Genomic DNA, 18,937 nt, shown 5'->3' on the forward strand with positions numbered 1-18,937 from the left:
CACCCCTCTCCATTGTTAACACTCTACTCCAACTCTCCAGAGTCCACTATCTGGGGGTCATCCTTGACTCCACTCCATTTTTTAAAGCTCCATATTCAGTCCCTCTCCCAATCCTGCCACTTTTCCCTCAATAATATTTCCAGGATCAGACTCTTACTCTCCATAAAAGCCAGTAACAATTATAATGAATGTCCTTATTGATTACTGTAACAAACACAGGTACAGTATGTGACAGGTATAGATGTTGCTATACACTGAAACACGTCGGAAGAATCGTGTGGAGGATTCTTTCCTGCCTGATCCACATTGGGGTCACTTTCACTGGATCACAAACCGGGTTCCACCAGCATCCATGGGAAAGACTTGTTGATGTGCAGTGCTGTATTTCCCACTAGGTATTTGAGACACTTGCCTAGGGGCAACACTAGCTGGGGGCTGCACAGCAGTCCCCCTGCATCAGAGATTTCCAGTGCCCCAATTCAACCGCTGCTGTTTGGACACAGAACAAAGTCTACATTCATCATGATGTATCAGGGGGATTCTCAGGAGTGGGTAGGAAGATGGAAGGGCTGGAGTCTCAACAGAATACAGGAGGAAGGTGGCTCAATAATATTATGCTTAGGGGTAGCCTGACCCCTAAATCTGCCACTGCTGATGTGGCATTTACATTTCAGTCTCTTGTGTACTGTATATGATGAAGTTCAGACGTTCTAAAAACCTGTTGCGTGCTGCAAACAAAAGCTGTAGATGTAAGTATTTTGTGTTGAGGGGTTTGGTGTTGTGATATTTTTCCAACACTACTTGATGATGATGTGTGGATACACGGTGCGTTATACAGGGTGGTCCATAAGTGTGAAAACACCCTTGTAAAAAGGAAATGAGTAAGGAAATATTAATCCAGAGTTTACACAGAAAAACAATGGTGTTCCTCATTAGATACGTTAAAATGAAGGATACCATTTTCTTATGAAATTCTGCATCTCTCTGATGTCACATGACTATCCTCCCAATTAAAAAAATTAGAGTTGCATCCAAGATGGCTGACTTCAAGATGGAGACACTAGAGACATAGCCTAAAAAGTTTTCCACCACTCCCATATAATATGTGTAGGCACTGGATTTATATTGTTTTACTCATTTTGTTTTTAGAAGGGTGTTTCCACACTTATTGACCAGCCGGGTATGGGTCGTTGGGTCGACACAAGTTAGGTCAACAGTCATTAGGTCAACCACTATTGGTCGACATGCATTAGGTCGACAGGGGCACTAGGTTACCATTCTCATTTGTAGTCCACGTGGATCGTAAAGTATGAAAAATTCAAAAATTGAAAACATTTTTGAAAAACTCATGGTGACCTTTTGAACTGTCAACCTAATGACCATGTCAACATAGTGACCCTGTTGACCTAATGCATGTCGACCAATAGTGGTCGACCTAATGACTGTCGACCTAATGACCGTATCCCTGACAACCCTGTATTTGATTGTACGCATTTACATTATGGGCTATGTCGTGCCGGCAAATAAGTGCTGCATTTACAGCACCGCTGGATTTGTGAGTTTTTCTTTGCAGCTCCATAAGCAGCGTATAAAAATCCATAATTCCAGTACGAGATCAGGCCCTAAGGGGGAGGGGTGTTCCGCTGTCCTTGTTTCTATACCATGCTACAGTAACTCGCCCTCCTCGCCCCTAACTGAAGAGACCCCTATGTCTACAAGGGATGAATTCAGTATCCTGGCTGTTGGGACGCCGTAATCCTTACACCACTCAGGAGACTGGCGAACGATAACCGACAGCCGACCTCCCGAAGGTATCAGGGTTCAGGTTTATGGTTGGGTACTAGGGGGGTGGGATTAGCCCTAGCCGCCACCCGCGAGGGGTTACCCCAAGCCGCCACTCCCTGAGGGTTACCCCTTCCCACTATTCCCCGAAGGTTAGGGGACAGGGTAGAGTAGAAATACTTACCCCCTCCGATATTGGCATCTTCAGTGTCGGTATGCTGTGGTCGATCATGTGACTGCTGGCAAATCGTATGTATTCCGTCTACAATATCTGTTCTTTTGCATACTTATCCAGCATTATGCAGATTAATTATCTGGAGTGAGAAACCCCTGAATATTGCATCTTCTACTTGGACACTTCAGGAACTTTTTGAGCATCTAGCAGTGTTTCCTTGTTCTGTTTATCACAAACCTGGTGTTCACATATTTTTCATGCTATATTCTGTTTATTACATGCCTAGTGTTTGTTTCCTTGTTTTCCATGTAATGTTCTGTTTATCACATCACTTGTATTTACGTTGTCCATGTTATGTCTATTTATTAAATCCCTGATGGTTCCATGTAATAATGTATTCTGTTTATCAAATCCCTGGTGTTATGCTTATTACATACCTGCTGGTGTTTACATGTTTTCCTTGTTACCATCCCCTGCACATGCCAGCCCCGGCATCCCCCCACCCGGCCGCACTGTCCCTCTCCCCGCTGACAGCGCAGCTCGGCGCCGTATTCCCCGCACACCTCCCCCATGCTAGGGGGCAGCACTCCCCCATCTCTTCGCGGCCTCGCTGTTCCTGTGTTTCCCCGGAAGCAGCTGCTAGGCCGGGCGGGAGCAGAAGTCAGATGAGCCGCTAGCCGCTGATCACTAGGAGCCGCAGGCCCGGGGCCCACCACGGGCGCCCCCCGTGCTCAGGTCTCCCCGCAGGCTCGGGCCGCCCCAATGCCAGAGCAGGGTCCGAGGATGAACGGCTTCTCTCTGGGGGAGCTGTGCTGGCTCTTCTGCTGCCCGCCCTGCCCGAGCCGCATCGCCGCCAAGCTGGCCTTCCTGCCCCCGGAGCCCACGTACACGGTACGGGAGACGGAGGCGCCCCCGGTCCAGGCGCCGGCGCACGAGGAGCAGGGGGAGCCCGCGGCCGGCCTGCCTCCCCCCTGCAGCCTGCACCTGTCGGAGCGGGCGGACTGGCAGTACTCGCAGCGGGAGCTGGACGCGGTGGAGGTGTTCCGCTGGAGGACGGAGCGGGGCAGCTGCCTGGGCTGCATGTTCGTGCGCTGCGCCCCCGGGAGCCGCTACACGCTGCTCTTCTCGCACGGCAACGCCGTGGACCTGGGCCAGATGTGCAGCTTCTACATCGGCCTGGGCTCCCGCATCAACTGCAACGTCTTCTCCTACGACTACTCCGGCTACGGGGTGAGCAGCGGCAAGCCCAGCGAGAAGAACCTGTACGCGGACATCGAGGCGGCCTGGCACGCCCTGAGGACCCGGTATGTGACCTGCTGTGTGTGTGTACATTACATGTATGTAATAAAACACATTTTATATATATATATATATATATATATATAACACTCCAAACACACACTATATATATATATATATATATATATATATATATATATATATATATATATATATATAGTGTGTGTTTGGAGTGATGTGTATGCATATTTGTGTACAGTATGTGGGTTCGGTGTATGCCAGACTCTGCAACATGCCCGCTTCCACTGGGTACAGTGCTCTGCCCTTGGGTTGACCACTTGTCATTGCTGTGCTGACCTGATTAATTAATGAGAAGGATTTTTTTTTCTTATACAGGTAACTACAATCACTTTGTACCTGGTGGAAGGGGTCCTGTTTGAGGGTATGGTAAACTAAACGTGTGTATATGTTACATGGTGTATGTACTGTATGTGCACTGCGACCTCATACGTCTGTATGCACGCCGTATAGTATAAGTACTTAAGAAGCCCATGTATAAGTCACTGATTCATAGGGGTCTGCTTGGCATTAGGCAGTGGCTATTGTATTGCTGGCATAATATTGCTTTAGCCCAGAAGTGGTGCTGTAACTACTGTAGTATCAGGAGGGGCTGTCACTGCTATAGGCCCACATCTGGATGGCCCCGCCTACCCTGTCATAGGCTCTTTTATAAATTGTGGGCCACCACCACCCTTGAGTGTATATGGAGCCCTTACAAATGTCTAGTTACGCCCCTGGTTTGAGTGACATATAGAAGCAACATTAATTGTACCTTACAGGGTGTGTACTAATGGGCGCTTGTACCGTATGTTGCATTGTACTGCAATCTCAAAACCTCAGTGATCTATTACTCACTACAAGGGAAACGATGCATTTGCTAAGGATAAATCTTGCACATCTTATGCTTGTAAGGTGTCTGTTTAGCCCTCATTTTCTCCATAAGGTATTATTTCTCACTTTTGCTTATATGTAATTGGAACACTTGATGACTTACCCAATTCAAGGATTACAAAGTACTAGCAGAAAATATACTGTGCTACTGTTGCAATGCTAAATAATTATATATATTTTTTTTACCTGGCAAAATCAAAAGTGGGTCATGCTACAGTCAACAGGGCACGTGGGTAAGCCCCTTAGATTGGCTGGAATTTACCAAATAAGGCTGTTTAGCTTCTGGAGCGCTGTAATGGGTGTGAACGTGTTAGACATTTTGGGGTTTATTTACGAAGCTGTTTGTGTTTATGTCCAATATTTAAAATGGCAGTGCTTTTACAAGCGAGACAAAGCCCTTTTATTTATTATGCATGAACATAACCTGAAGCGCTGGGTTTTACAACCTGATGCTTTGTAAATGGATCCCTTTGTTTCCCTATATAAACTGCAGACTCTCATCATCTCCCTTACATTTTATAGAATGTGCTTGATAAAGGCTTCCTTCAAAGCTGATCTTCACTGGTCCTTTTCTCCACTCTTTTCACTGCTTCATGAATAGACCCCTATATATTGCTTACTTACTGTGTTTAGGTCTTTAGACACAACATGGCCAAGTTGTTGTACTTATGAGAGATGAAGGTGATTGGTGCCTCAGAAATTAATCATTGCATAAACCGCTGTTCCAAATCTCCCTAAGGAACTGGCCAAGCTGGCTGTTACCCTCACAGAACAGGACGAGGCTTCACGTGTTGGTTGGCCGGGGTACGTGGGTGCTTCCGACTAGGGTTGAGCAAGGCTAGACTTGCACTGATGTCTCTCACTGGGGATGTTGCCCCATGTAGTGCTCTTGCATGTCCCGTCTGGTCCTGTGATTGCTAGGGCAGGATGTTCCATGACATTGCACATCCTGTTCCTCCATGATTTATTTATAAGAATTGTCCAGGAGCACCATACTTTCTGTGTATGGTTACTGTGACAAATCGGCACTCTAGATAAAATTACAGCCCAGTACAGTGCTGGCGAGATTGCAAGGTTTACTTGCTAGTGGCAGTGTTAGGTCAGCCACCTATGTTTAGGAGCCAAGGCCTCCTTAGATTGATTGGGCTTACACAAGTGGTTTGATATTAGCATTATTATATCACTGTGACATTTGTGGATCAGTTAATTCTGCTTTTTTATGATATGTGATAGCATCTGTTGTGTTTCCTATAAGGATCATCTTAACATATGGTACACTGGGCAGCTGACCAGGCCCCTACAAATCTAGAGGCCTTTCAGCATTGGAAGTGTCTGTGTGACCGCTGGTCCCTTCCCCTGTGCTGTACGGTGCAGCGGCAGAGGGATCCGCTTTTAATATGCAGGAAAGTTGGTGTATGCCCAACGGTTGCAGGTCACTTAGTACTGAAGACCTACTGAGAGATACCTCCAGCCCCTTGTGACCAGCTGCCATAGCACCAAGCCACCTTGTAACTGCGGGGAAACAGGGGACACTATACTGATATCGAAGTGCTGGGGAATGCATAATGTGCGGCTGCTTGCTCCAGTTGAGTTGACAGGCAGGCAGATAAAGTTGCTTTTATTGGGAATTACGCACAATCACAGTGGCCCGGCAGCATTCTCTACCTGCCTCCCAGCCTGCTGCCAGGCCGTGAATGCTTATCAGCATGCTGATTGGTGGATTGCTGGAGCTATCCACCTATCAGCATGCTGATTGGTGGATTGCTGGAGCTATCCACCAGTCAGAGTGCTGACAGGCATTTACTGTATGGAAGCATGTGGAGAGACAGTGCCTCAGTGCATCGCTTTGTCTGGGGCCTACAATGCTGTTTAGACAGCCGTGTTTCCTATATTTGCTATGAAGTAGTGATATTAAAGTATCTTGGGTATCAGGACCGGATGTTTTGTTTTACGTTTTTGCTACACCCAGGATCTGATGAGATGGGGAAACTAGTGGGAAAGCAGGTAGTCATTAGTAGTGAACCTCTTAGTAGAAACACTTGTAGTGTTCCCATGAGTTTGTTTGATATGTCCCATAGGTATGAGTAAGTGTTTTAGTGACGTTAATAGGATGTGTCAGGGTTTTTGTTGGAAGCAAGCACATGTTTTTCTATCCGTGTTTCCCAGTTGTTTAAAAGTAGCTTTAGACAATTTGGTATTGCATTATTTAACCTTCCATAAGAACGGACATGTTAAAAACTGCTTGTATAGATTTCTCCATTTTCCACACCTGTGCAGTACCTTGTACTTGTCGGGCAATCAGTATAGTTACCACTTACCTTTATAGAAATATTGCTCCACAGTCTATTCATTATGGGTCCTACATTTGTTGCAGATTTGCAGCTTTCATGTTCAAACACATTTGTTTTTCACATTTTCCAATACAAAAGTGTTGACTCATTTTTTTTGCAGTTAATGCTGATCTAATTGGTGGTCCGATTCACCAAACGGTGTGCAAAGATGATTGTCAATGGGACTGGGGGCCGGGGAAATTCAACATGTTAAAAATCCCCAACTTCACGATCTTGAATATTTTTTGGTTAGAATCAAGAGAGTCTGGGAAATCCAGCATGTTCGATTTCTCCAATCCCCTGACCCCTGCGTTGGCAGAACCATGTATTGCCCTGATACAGCTTAGATATATGGGCCCCTTAATTTGTCCAGGACTAATGCCAACTCTGCAAATTGTGTAATTAGCTGAATTTATTTTTACTGCTCTGCTGCTTACTTTCAGAATTGGCCAGCAGCAAAATACTTTCTGCACTCTGTTGCAGGCTTGTGACAACACTGCCCAGTACACTCATCCACTAGTAGTGGTGATGGAGCAGATTGTGCTTTCTGACTGCACTGTTAGAGCACAACTGTGTTTCAGAACAAGGGGCCTAATTCAGAGTTGATCGCAGCAGCAAATTTGTTAGCGGTTGGGCAAAACCATGTGCACTGCAGGGGGGGGGGGGGCAGATATAACATGTGCAGAGAGTGTTAGATTTGGGTGGGGTGTGTTCAAACTGAAATCTAAATTGCAGTGTAAAAATAAAGCAGCCATTATTTACCCTGCACATAAACAAAATAACGCGCCCAAATCTAACTCTCTCTGCACATGTTATATCTGCCTCCCCTGCAGTGCACATGGTTTTGCCCAACTGCTAACAAATTTGCTGCTGCGATCAACTCTGAATTACCCCAAAGGTACCAGCCACTTCTGTGGTGTCGTGTTTAGAGACTTTAGACTGATGAAGCTACCAGAGCAGCATGTATCCATCAGTGGATTATTTCTGGTTAAGATGATATGTACGAGGTCTTCTTTTCTGTATCAGTCTCTGGTGTTTTTCCTGTGTTCACTAATAAGTAGGTTAGCATAGACTTCAAAAATGTTTTATCCATATGCCCCCATTTATTAACGGGTTTTGCTGTCAAAAACCCGTTTCCAGTGATAAATACCTGCTTTGTTTATTTAACAAGCTCCCACAACGGTGTTTTAAATCAGTGCAATTTTGTTCTCTTCTCCCTCATTGATTTGACAGGTAGAAGTATTTTTGTATTCCCCACTTACCGCTCGTGGCGCTCCCAGCTCCATGTTCCTGGCGACCTCCTCCTGGCTCTATATAAAAAATCCGCCTGCTGCCGAATGGTGTGAAGGCATGGCCCCTGACCCCCACAACCAGATCTCCTCGGCGTCCGGTCAGAGAGACTGCGCATGTGCCAGGAAGGCAGAAGCACCGGCACTGCGCATGAGCCGATCTGTGAGCAAGAAAACCCCAGCTTCGCTTTAGTTTGTTAGCGCTGTTTGGACTTCGCAAACAGCGCTGCAGGGGTTTTTAATGTTATCACTCGCCAGCAACAGCTTCATTTTTGAATTCCTGTTAAAAACCGTGGCGAGCGGTAATGCTAATTAATGTGTGAAAAAAATAATGTTGCTAAATAAGGGCAATAGTGTCTATGCTCTTGATCTATTGAAATAAGGATACTAGTGGGACAGCAGGTAATCATTAGTAGTCTCTTTCTGTAATATGCTTGCAGTGTATTCCCATGAGTTTGTCTGTCTTTTTGTCTCATAGGTATGAGTAATTGTGTTAATGACGTTAATAGGATGTGTCAGTCTTTTTGTGGAAGGAAGCACATTTATTCTTATATCCATGTTTCCCTCTCTCTGAATGAGATGTGTGACCTGGACCATTTCTCACTAAATATGTTTACACCATATGCTGTAGCGACCACTATTGTTTGCAGGTCAGACTAACATGAAACAACGCTGACTGGTAAAAGTGCTTTGTGTATTGCTGTTTGGTGTGTACAGTAACTTTTCAGCACAGTTTATAGAAAAAAAAATGTTTGTTTTCGCTTTTCTATAAACTGACTGTAATCAGTGCTGTATCCTCTGTGCTCACTAATTAAATATTATGCAGAAAAAATGTCCTCCAGCAGATATTAGATATATTGGGCGGGATGTACTAAGCACAAAATGCGGTAAACCCCCTGTTTACGCATTTTCCTGATGTACTATCCCCCGGCCGCCAGGTCAGCGCCACGGCGGGGTTCGCCAGCTTTAGCTGGCGATAGTCCATAGAAGCCTATGGGCTTCTCTCCGCGGCGCTGTGTGAGGGATCCGACCGGATCCCTCCCAGCATGCCCTGCGGCCGCCCCCCGTCACCCCGCGCATGCGCAGACTGATTTCTGGGGCCGAATCCCGGAAGTCAGGCTGCCGATGTGCATCGCAGAGGACAGCTCTTATTGGAAGAGCTGTCCTCCGCAATGCTGATCGTATATGTTAGTACATATGCGATCAGCATCGTGGCGCAGGGCGGTGATGTACATTAGTACATCCCGCCCATTATTAGAGACTTTGTAGAAGCTGGAGGTGGGTAAAAGTTTGGAGGGGCTTCTGGACAACCCATCTTTAAACAAGGACTGAGGGGATATATTACAAATATCCTTTTGCCACCTAAAAATTGGGTTCGACCGGGTAACTGATCATGTATTTCTAGCCGTGTCACATCGGCTTGAAATCCTGTTCACACCGCACGCTGAACCCGGGTTAGTGGCAGGTCTTACCTCTGCCGGCTCTCCAAGCGCCAGTGAGCTTGCTCTCCATAGGTTTTAAGTAGACCTGGAGCTAGGAACTGATTGGCTGGTGCGTTCTCACCTTCCACTTATCACTGCTTTATCCCTTCTCCAGGCTTAATACATCTGCCCCAGTGTTTGCAGAACATTATTTTATTGCATGAATAAAATCTAAAAATCTAAAAAAATCTAAAAAATATCGCGCTATAAAATATGTAAATATAAATGTGTATATAGAAAAGTAAAAATTAAAGTTTGAAAAAATGGCTGTGGAGTTATAAGAAATGAGGTCGGGAGACTATCTATATATAATATAATAAAATACCTTTTATTTTATACCAAATAATCCACAAAGTAAAAATAAAGCATATATATATATATATATATATATATATATATATATATATATATATATATATATATATATATATATATGTGTAGAGGAAGAAACAACAGAGCGCCTATAGTGTAGTATCCTTTAAATTAGTTTTTGTCACACGCAAGAAAAATACTGCGTACCGGATTACGGCTTGACTCAATGCTTATCTGTCCCCTGGTCTTTTTTGTCCACGTCTCTGTCGAAATCTGGAGTACCAACTTATAACATGGTCAGCAGTGGCATAATGGTTACAGTGTCCGCTTGCAATGCGTGCATCCCGTGTTCGAATCCTGTTGAGACTGGTAAGTATCGTGGTTGAAGATCACGGAATTAAGGTTTCCGCAGTTGTAATGTTTTATGAGGTCGTCCGTCGTGTAGGGGGCTTGGAAGCTTTGTGTCACAAATTAAGAGGGAAGTCCAGGAGCAGAGCATTTTGTCCCTCCTGGAGAGGGTCTTGTTGGGAGGTTTTATTTGCTTTAAACCAGACATTACTGCAGCATGAGAGTCTGAGGGCGGGAAGCTTCCAAGCCCCCTATACGACGGACGACCTCATAAAACATTACAATTGCGGAAACCTTAATTCCGTGATCTTCAACCAGGATTCGAACACGGGATGCACGCATTGCAAGCGGACACTGTAACCATTATGCCACTGCTGACCATGTTATGAGTTGGTACTCCAGATTTCGACAGAGACGTGGACTAAAAAGACCAGGGGACCGATAAGCATTGAGTCAAGCCGTAATCCGGTACGCAGTATTTTTCTTGCGTGTGACAAAAACTAATTTAAAGGATACTACACTATAGGCGCTCTGTTGTTTCTTCCTCTATTTCCAGATTCCCTTTGAGCTACGTATACCTAGTGGCACTTTTTGAAGAACTGAGCAGCCACCCGTTAAAACGGGGAAAGTGTGGACTGTTTGGCAATTAAACCAAACACTAAATTTTGGAAGAAATCATTTACTGGATTGGTCATTTGACCGAATTTATTTATGACTGTAGATTGCACTTTTACAGTAAGGAACTTTGCATAATTGGGACAAGCGCACTGATTTACTCTTTGACAATATATATATATATATATATAAGAAAGCATCAAGTAGTTAATGTATATAGAACATTCCAGAGTACATAAATAACTGTTGTAACAGCTCTAATGGATATGCTACAGTGTTATTGAATAGATACTTAAGTGTCCTTTTTTAGAGACAATGTGCATCAATAGTTGCAATATCCTTTGCACGATCCACAGAAGTATAACTATTGGCTTTAAATGCCGGCGTCCCGGCCACGATAAGTAGTTCACAATGGGCTGAAGATTTTATATTTACCGCCTGTAGCTTTCACATATATGAAAGAAATCGTCCCTCCTTTCCCGGTGGTGAGGCTATCACCGCCCCGGGCGTGGTGTAGCGTATGTCCGTGAAACGGATGAAAGTCGAGGGACATACGGACATACGCTACACTACGCCCGGGGCGGTGATAGCCTCACCACCGGGAAAGGAGGGACGATTTCTTTCATATATGTGAAAGCTACAGGCGGTAAATAAAAATCTTCAGCCCATTTTGAACTACTTATCGTGGCCGGGACGCCGGCATTTAAAGCCAATAGTTATACTTCTGTGGATCGTGCAAAGGATATTGCAACTATTGATGCACTATGGGGTCAATTCTATTCGGTAACTAAAGAATAGCGCCGGGAATTAGCTCCCGACGCTATTCAATTCAGCTAAAGTTAAGTCGGCGATGTCCCGTTCTCGCCGACTTAACAGGTAGTTTTGTCGGGAGAACGGGCATTCTCCGACTTAACTACCCGGCGCGAGGCTGATTCCCGACAGAATCAGCCTCGCGCCGGCCGCGAGGCAGCACTTTTGTCGGGTTTATTCTCTCATCCCCCGGGGATGAGAGAAGAATTCCCGACAATTGCGGGCAACTAGTAGCAGAATTGAATAGCGTCGGGAGCTAATTCCCGGCGCTATTCTTTAGTTGCCGAATAGAATTGACCCCATTGTCTCTAAAAAAGGACACTTAAGTATCTATTCAATAACACTGTAGCATATCCATTAGAGCTGTTACAACAGTTATTTATGTACTCTGGAATGTTCTATATACATTAACTACTTGATGCTTTCTCTTATATATATATATATATATATATATATATATATATATATATATATATATATATATATATATATATATTTTATTTTTATTTTTACTTTGTGGATTATTTGGTATAAAATAAAAGGTATTTTATTATATTCTATATAGACAGTCTCCCGACCTCATTTCTGATAACTCCACAGCCATTTTTTCAAACTTTAATTTTTACTTTTCTATATACACATTTATATTTACATATTTTATAGCGCAATGTTTTTTAGATTTTTTTTCATTTTGTTTATGCTAGAGACCCTAACCAAGTCTCAAAACATACGCTGCTGTTTATTTACACTTATAGTTTTATTTATATAATTTTTTTATATAATATATATATATATATATATATTCCAAAAGAAGGCGGCACTCAGAGACTTGTTAAATCACACAAAATTCTTTAGTGAACAAACTGCATGGATTACATCATCATGCAGTTTGTTCACTAAAGAATTTTGTGTGATTTAACAAGTCTCTGAGTGCCGCCTTCTTTTGGAATATGGATGGAGGTGCAACCTCATAGGATGGCACCTGAGCCAGATAGCCCATGGAGGTGTTCTGAGTGCCGGCCACTACCTGGATATATATATATATATATATATATATATATATATATATATATATATATATATATATATATATATATATATATATATATATATATAATTTTAACAATAGCGCCAGGAGAGTGGGATTGGCATACCACTGGGGATTTTATCTCCTTTTCATACCCTATTATTTTATTGCATGCCTAAACGCCAAATAAAAATGCAGGTACAGTATACCTCATTGCAGTTGTGTAAAATGCATCTTAAAAGCTTTCGATTATAGCCACTTTTGTTACTGGTGATAATGCTACACTGGTTCATGAAACCATTTCCTTTTTAATTTATATTATATTCCTGATCTGACCTTGATCGTATTACAAGGTACAGAACACATTTTAACACCAGTATGAATAGATATTTGTATTCTCTCTGTGGAAGGATATGGTCAGTTCATAGGAGTATGTTCAGGCAACCATAATTTTCTAGGCTTACTGCTTTCCTTAGTAGTAATGTACACTGTAATGATTCTTCCTGCTTGTTAGAAAGCCGGCATTACCGCGGTTAGGTGTGGCATGGCTCGCTCATACTCCTAGCGCCTGTGACACTGATTAATCATTGTCAGCAGCCTTGTTACAGCATATCTTTTGTGTACAATACGTTTAGTCTTTGTACCTTATTACAATGTATCCGCTTACATCTGCAGCGTTATAGATCTGCAGCCCAGAACGTGGCACCATTTACTGCATTTATTATAAATATGGGGCAGATGAGGTGAGAGGAGCAGACAGGGCCCTGGAGTCCTTTCACTCTACCACTGTGTCCTAAGTAGCTGCCTGTTGGGCTATGTGCTAATAATATTACATGGCTTGTTAGCTGCTCGGGTAGCCTAAGGCCTTGGTGCAAACATAAGAAGCCGTGAGGACAATGTAAGGTTTGATATTACGGAACATTTTTTATGTCTATCTGTGTATCCGTACTAATGATCCAGTCTCTAGCTCTCACTCACTTTATTATAAATAGAGGGATTTTTTTTTTTTTTTTGCATTGTAATATACATGTACGTTCTGTTTTTAATTTAGAAGTTCATTTTTATTAAGTGCTTCATTGCTAAGATGTTTTTTCCCCTCCTCTGTGTCAGTATTACATCTTGGGACGGATGGAAGCACTTGAGACCATTTATTTTTTACCCTCCGCATGGACATTTTTATACGTCTTATGTCTCCAGCTCTGAACTGCAGATCTATCAAGATAAAAGATCTTGTTCCCACTGCATCTTAAACATAAGTACTGTTTAGTCCCATCTGACACTGCCGGAAACATGGCCTGAAATAATATTCTCATGCCAACACCTCTTCCCAGTCCCAGTGTTAACCCCTCATAAAACAGGTAGACAAATCATCTATAACACTATGATAATAATAATGGGAGCCGTGCTATATAAAATTATACCTAAAGTTTATTTGTTTTAGGTGTTTAAATTACACTTAATGTAATAAAGTCCGTTTAATCTCTGCTTATATTGATGTACTTACAATGGGAGATGTTCTGTAGTGGTATGGGGACTTAAATCTGTGAGGCAGAAGTGATCTGTAGAGTGTGTAGCCAGGAATCTTCCATAGATTGTGGATTGGAACCTAGGGCCTAATTCAGACCTGATTGTTTTGCACGGCTATGATCAGTTACTCAGACATGCGGGGGGACGCCCAGCACAGGGCTAGTCCACCCCACATGACTGCTCCCCCATCCCCCTCACAAGTACAAAAGCATCGCACAGCCGTGATGCTTTTGTACTTGACGAGTAGCTCCCTACCTGCGCGCTGGCAGGGAGCTGCCCGTCGCTGTCCGGGTCGCAGCGGCTGCGTGTGATGTCACGCAGCTGCCGCGGCCCGCCCCCCGCACGGTCCGGGCACGCCTGCGTTGCCCGCATCGTGCCCCCAAAATGGTGGCCAAACACCGCCGGCCCGCCAAGCGACCACCTCTGCCTGTCAATCAGGCAGAGGCGATCGCTGGGCTGAGATGCTGAGATGGCCATCGGCTGTGTGGCAGGCGCAGTTCAGACCTGATCGGCTTCTGTGCGAAAACGCACAGCAGCAATCAGGCCTGAATTAGGCCCCTAGTTAGAAAGATGGGAGTAGCTCCTATACAGCCATAATATTTCCAGCCTTTGCCAGTCTGTCTGCATAGCTGGTTGTGTATTGCTGCTGTTCCATGGTGTAGTGGATTAACTTGTCCCCAGGTTCCCTTGTTCTTTGCCCTGCCTGGGAAAATCTTATATGGCATAGAAAGCTTTTTATGTGTTTCCAAGGGACACAGCTGAAAGGTTTTGTAACTGCTAGGGTTTATAAAATTGTCAAGTGGCCTCATTCTGTATGAGTAATGTGCAGTGACATCACCCGTCTGGAGTCATGTGATCAGTAGCTGAGGTTTTATATCTAATTTGTTTTGTTATTTCATTGAGGTCTGAAATCAAAAATCGCTGACCGAGTCTACTCTCTGAATATTTTCCTGTTTTAATCTGGTAAGTTAGTGACACTGGGTCAGATTTTTCTCATACAGGGCTCATTCTTCTCCGCTACCTTGTATGGTACTCAACATTTCTTAAATACAATTTTGGGCGACCTGATCACGGATTGTGAGTATTATAGTTCTACAATAGCTCATATTTTACTGTTTTCTGACAGTACATTTTTAGCTGTATGAATATACATACATTTGCCTTTCAAGCACTGCGGTCTAGAGAGTACATCTAGGACCATCCTATATAATGACTAGTCAACAATGAGGTCAAAAAAATAATGTAGGGCCCTCATCAATTAAATTGGCGGAATATTGAAATTCCTGGTGATTGGAGAGCTAATGAGAGACCAGGGCCATAAATATGATATGATGGGTGTGGTTTACCAGGTCGATATTCATCATATCATCATTCTTAGTATTCCAACATTCCCCATTTCGACATTCATCGTATGGACATTGCTGAAATGTTGACATGGTAGAACGTCGACCAACCGTGTCTGCTGGTCTAGCAATCATTTGTCACAACGGCTGCAGTGACTCCAGTGGCGGCTTCCGACAATCACACGAAGAGCAGTTCTGGCCAAGACATGTAATAAGCGGTGTTCCGGTGAATGCGCACTCAGAAAGCTGTTGAAGTCTGTTATTTCATCTTGATCAAGCAAACAGCATGGCAGCTCACACTTCCCTTAATACAATAAGTATCTTAATATAGAGTAGTAGGTAAATTTAGTTTTGGTGTTATTTATTAAAAGTGGGTTGGTGGCCCACTCCACATTGTCAGCCAAGCAGGTTCCCATTGAGGGAGGTAAATCTCGCCGAGGAAGGTAAGTCATGAAGGGGAAAAGAGTGGTTGGGAAAAAATAGTTGTGTTTCTTTAAGATCTAGGTTGCTAGGATTTATATTTCCATTTTCACTGCGTTGTCAGAATTTTGCTTTGTGTTCCAGAAACCTTTACTTTGAATTGGTTGTATCTGTAATGTTTCTCAGCCCATGTGCACTGCATTTAGAGCAGTAACATTGCTGTCCTCCCTTAAGTAACGCAATACGTTCTTTTATGAGTAACAGACACTCTGTTCAAGCAAACTTCTATTCAGTCGTATTAAATATATTATTGTTTTTTTTAATGTTTATCATTGGTTGATTGCTTGTTTGGAAAATGTAAAATGTCCGTTCATTTATGTTTCTACAAATGTGCTTAAACAATTCATGCATTTTTCTTATTTTATGATGATAGGAGTGGTTCTGGTCTTTGTGTCGGCGAGCATTTGTCCCAAGTCCATGTTTATTTTTATGCTAATCAAACAAGTGGAGCTTCTAGCCTAATGGTGCCCATACACTTATGAGATTATCGGTACTATCCTTCGATTTCAACCACATCTGTGAGAGAAATCGAAGGATTGTATGCACATTTTAGTACCTTTCGACGCGATGCGCCGGCACGCCGGTCGAATATCGCGTCTCAAGATATTATGTGCTGCACATAATATTTATCGAATCGCAGTGCGATCGCATGTGTTTCTAGAAACATGCTATATATCGCACTGCGATGGGCACCCGCCGGGAGCAGCCAGAGACTGCTCCCACTCGGTAACGTGCCCATCATGTGATTACCATGCGATTGATTGCATGGTAATCTTTTTGGCAGTTCAGGTGCGATTTCATCGCACCTAAACTGCCAGTGCGATGCCCCGCGATGTCGCTTCGAAATAAAAATGGTCTTCTCTGTTCTAAGATGATTTGACAGAATGATGAGAGGTAGAGGATGGCAAGTGGTGGACAGATCATGTATTTTATGCTGGGAGAAAGCTGTAGGTGGTGTTCAGACAATAGTGTACAAGCAAATGTAAGGAATTGTATCTCTGTTGCAGCCTGGCTTGGATGTAGTCCCTTATTTACGATTATACAGTAGATATCGCATTCAGGTTTTTTTGTTAACTTGGCATTTTATTTACAAGGAGAATGATTTAGCTGGTGGTTGCAGAGGGTATGTCCTCTTTGTCTGTGATAATAAAGGCCTATTCCTGTAACATAATGCGCCTCTCCAATGCATTGTTAATACTGTGACCAGGCAGAGCTCTAGTATCTTTTCTGTATGTTAATGAATAGACCTAATTACCAAGAGTTTACAGCCGGTAAGTATTGTTACACTGGTCATTAATAATATGTCACAGGGCTGTTGTAGAGCGGTGATTAATTGTATCTTAGTACATCACACATGCTAGGATATGTCCAAACTAATAATAACTTGTGATTAGAGCTCTATTAGGATGCCCCCCATGTAACGCTTTCATGTCATACGACACCAGTACAAGATTTCCGAAGAGCAAATGCACTTTTCTCTGAATGTGTACAGTGAGACTAACCTTTGTGACGACAAATATGAAGTCCATTCAGAACGTAAAATGATGCAATTATTATCAAATGACATTTTTTTTTTTTTTTTGTTACAATCGCAGCTAACCATGAACTGAGCTTGCTATATCCTGTGGGAGGATGGGGGATATAGATAGATATATATATATATATATATATATATATATATATATATATAGTAGTGTTGGCAGCTCTGTACCCTTTCAGGGGTTGCTTTGCTGAGCATATGTCCCAGACTTCAGTAAGATGGCAATTTTTTTTTACATTTTTTTCATGAGTCATCAATAGAGGCCCTGATAATACATAGTAGTAATAGGCTTTCCTAAAATGGTTGGCCAGCTGTAAAGCCCATTTCTCTATCGTCCTAAGTGGATGCTGGGGTTCCTGAAAGGACCATGGGGAATAGCGGCTCCGCAGGAGACAGGGCACAAAAAAGTAAAGCTTTACTAGGTCAGGTGGTGTGCACTGGCTCCTCCCCCTATGACCCTCCTCCAGACTCCAGTTAGATTTTGTGCCCGAACGAGAAGGGTGCAATCTAGGTGGCTCTCCTAAAGAGCTGCTTAGAGAAAGTTTAGTTTAGGTTTTTTTCTTTACAGTGAGTCCTGCTGGCAACAGGATCACTGCAACGTGGGACTTAGGGGGAAAGTAGTAAACTCACCTGCATGCAGAGTGGATTTGCTGCTTGGCTACTGGACACCATTAGCTCCAGAGGGATCGAACACAGGCCCAGCCGTGGAGTCCGGTCCCGGAGCCGCGCCGCCGACCCCCTTGCAGATGCTGAAGCGTGAAGAGGTCCGGAAACCGGCGGCTGAAGACTCCTCAGTCTTCATAAGGTAGCGCACAGCACTGCAGCTGTGCGCCATTTTCCTCTCAGCACACTTCACTGGGCAGTCACTGAGGGTGCAGAGCGCTGGGGGGGGGCGCTCTGAGAGGCAAATATAAACCTTATACAAGGCTAAAAATACCTCACATATAGCCCATAGGGGCTATATGGAGATATTTAACCCCTGCCTGACTGGAAAAATAGCGGGAGAAGAACCCGCCGAAAAAGGGGCGGGGCCTATCTCCTCAGCACACGGCGCCATTTTCTGTCACAGCTCCGCTGGTCAGAACGGCTCCCAGGTCTCTCCCCTGCACTGCACTACAGAAACAGGGTAAAACAGAGAGGGGGGGCACATTAATGGCTATATATATATATATTAAAGCAGCTATAAGGGAGCACTTAATATAAGGATATCCCTTGTATATATAGCGCTTTGTGGTGTGTGCTGGCAGACTCTCCCTCTGTCTCCCCAAAAGGGCTAGTGGGTCCTGTCTTCATTAGAGCATTCCCTGTGAGTTTGCGGTGTGTGTCGGTACGTGGTGTCGACATGTATGAGGACGATATTGGTGTGGAGGCGGAGCAATTGCCAAATATGCAGATGTCACCCCCCAGGGGGTCGACACCAGAATGGATGCCTTTATTTGTGGAATTACGTGATGGTTTATCTTCCCTTAAACAGTCAGTTGAGGACATGAGGCGGCCGGACAATCAATTAATGCCTGTCCAGGCGCCTCAAACACCGTCAGGGGCTGTAAAACGCCCTTTGCCTCAGTCGGTCGACACAGACCCAGACACGGGCACTGATTCCAGTGACGACGGTAGAAATTCAAACGTATTTTCCAGTAGGGCCACACGTTATATGATTTTGGCAATGAAGGAGACGTTACATTTAG

General features: G+C 43.7%; 1 protein-coding gene across 2 annotated transcripts in view; it reads left to right on the forward strand.

Moving 5' to 3' along the window:
- Nucleotides 1-2,434: 2,434 nt before the first annotated feature.
- Nucleotides 2,435-18,937, forward strand: part of ABHD17C (abhydrolase domain containing 17C, depalmitoylase) — a 67,204-nt gene continuing 50,701 nt past the window's right edge. The window contains exon 1 of one of the 2 annotated variants that reach the window (XM_063925810.1): nt 2,435-3,294. In XM_063925810.1, the coding sequence (XP_063781880.1) occupies nt 2,720-3,294 (575 nt within the window). In that variant the 5' untranslated portion in view covers nt 2,435-2,719. The remainder of the gene's footprint in view (nt 3,295-18,937) is intronic. The other variant, XM_063925811.1, reaches the window with a different exon arrangement.

This window comes from Pseudophryne corroboree, chromosome 6 (assembly GCF_028390025.1).
Source record: "Pseudophryne corroboree isolate aPseCor3 chromosome 6, aPseCor3.hap2, whole genome shotgun sequence".
Lineage (NCBI taxonomy): Eukaryota > Metazoa > Chordata > Amphibia > Anura > Myobatrachidae > Pseudophryne > Pseudophryne corroboree.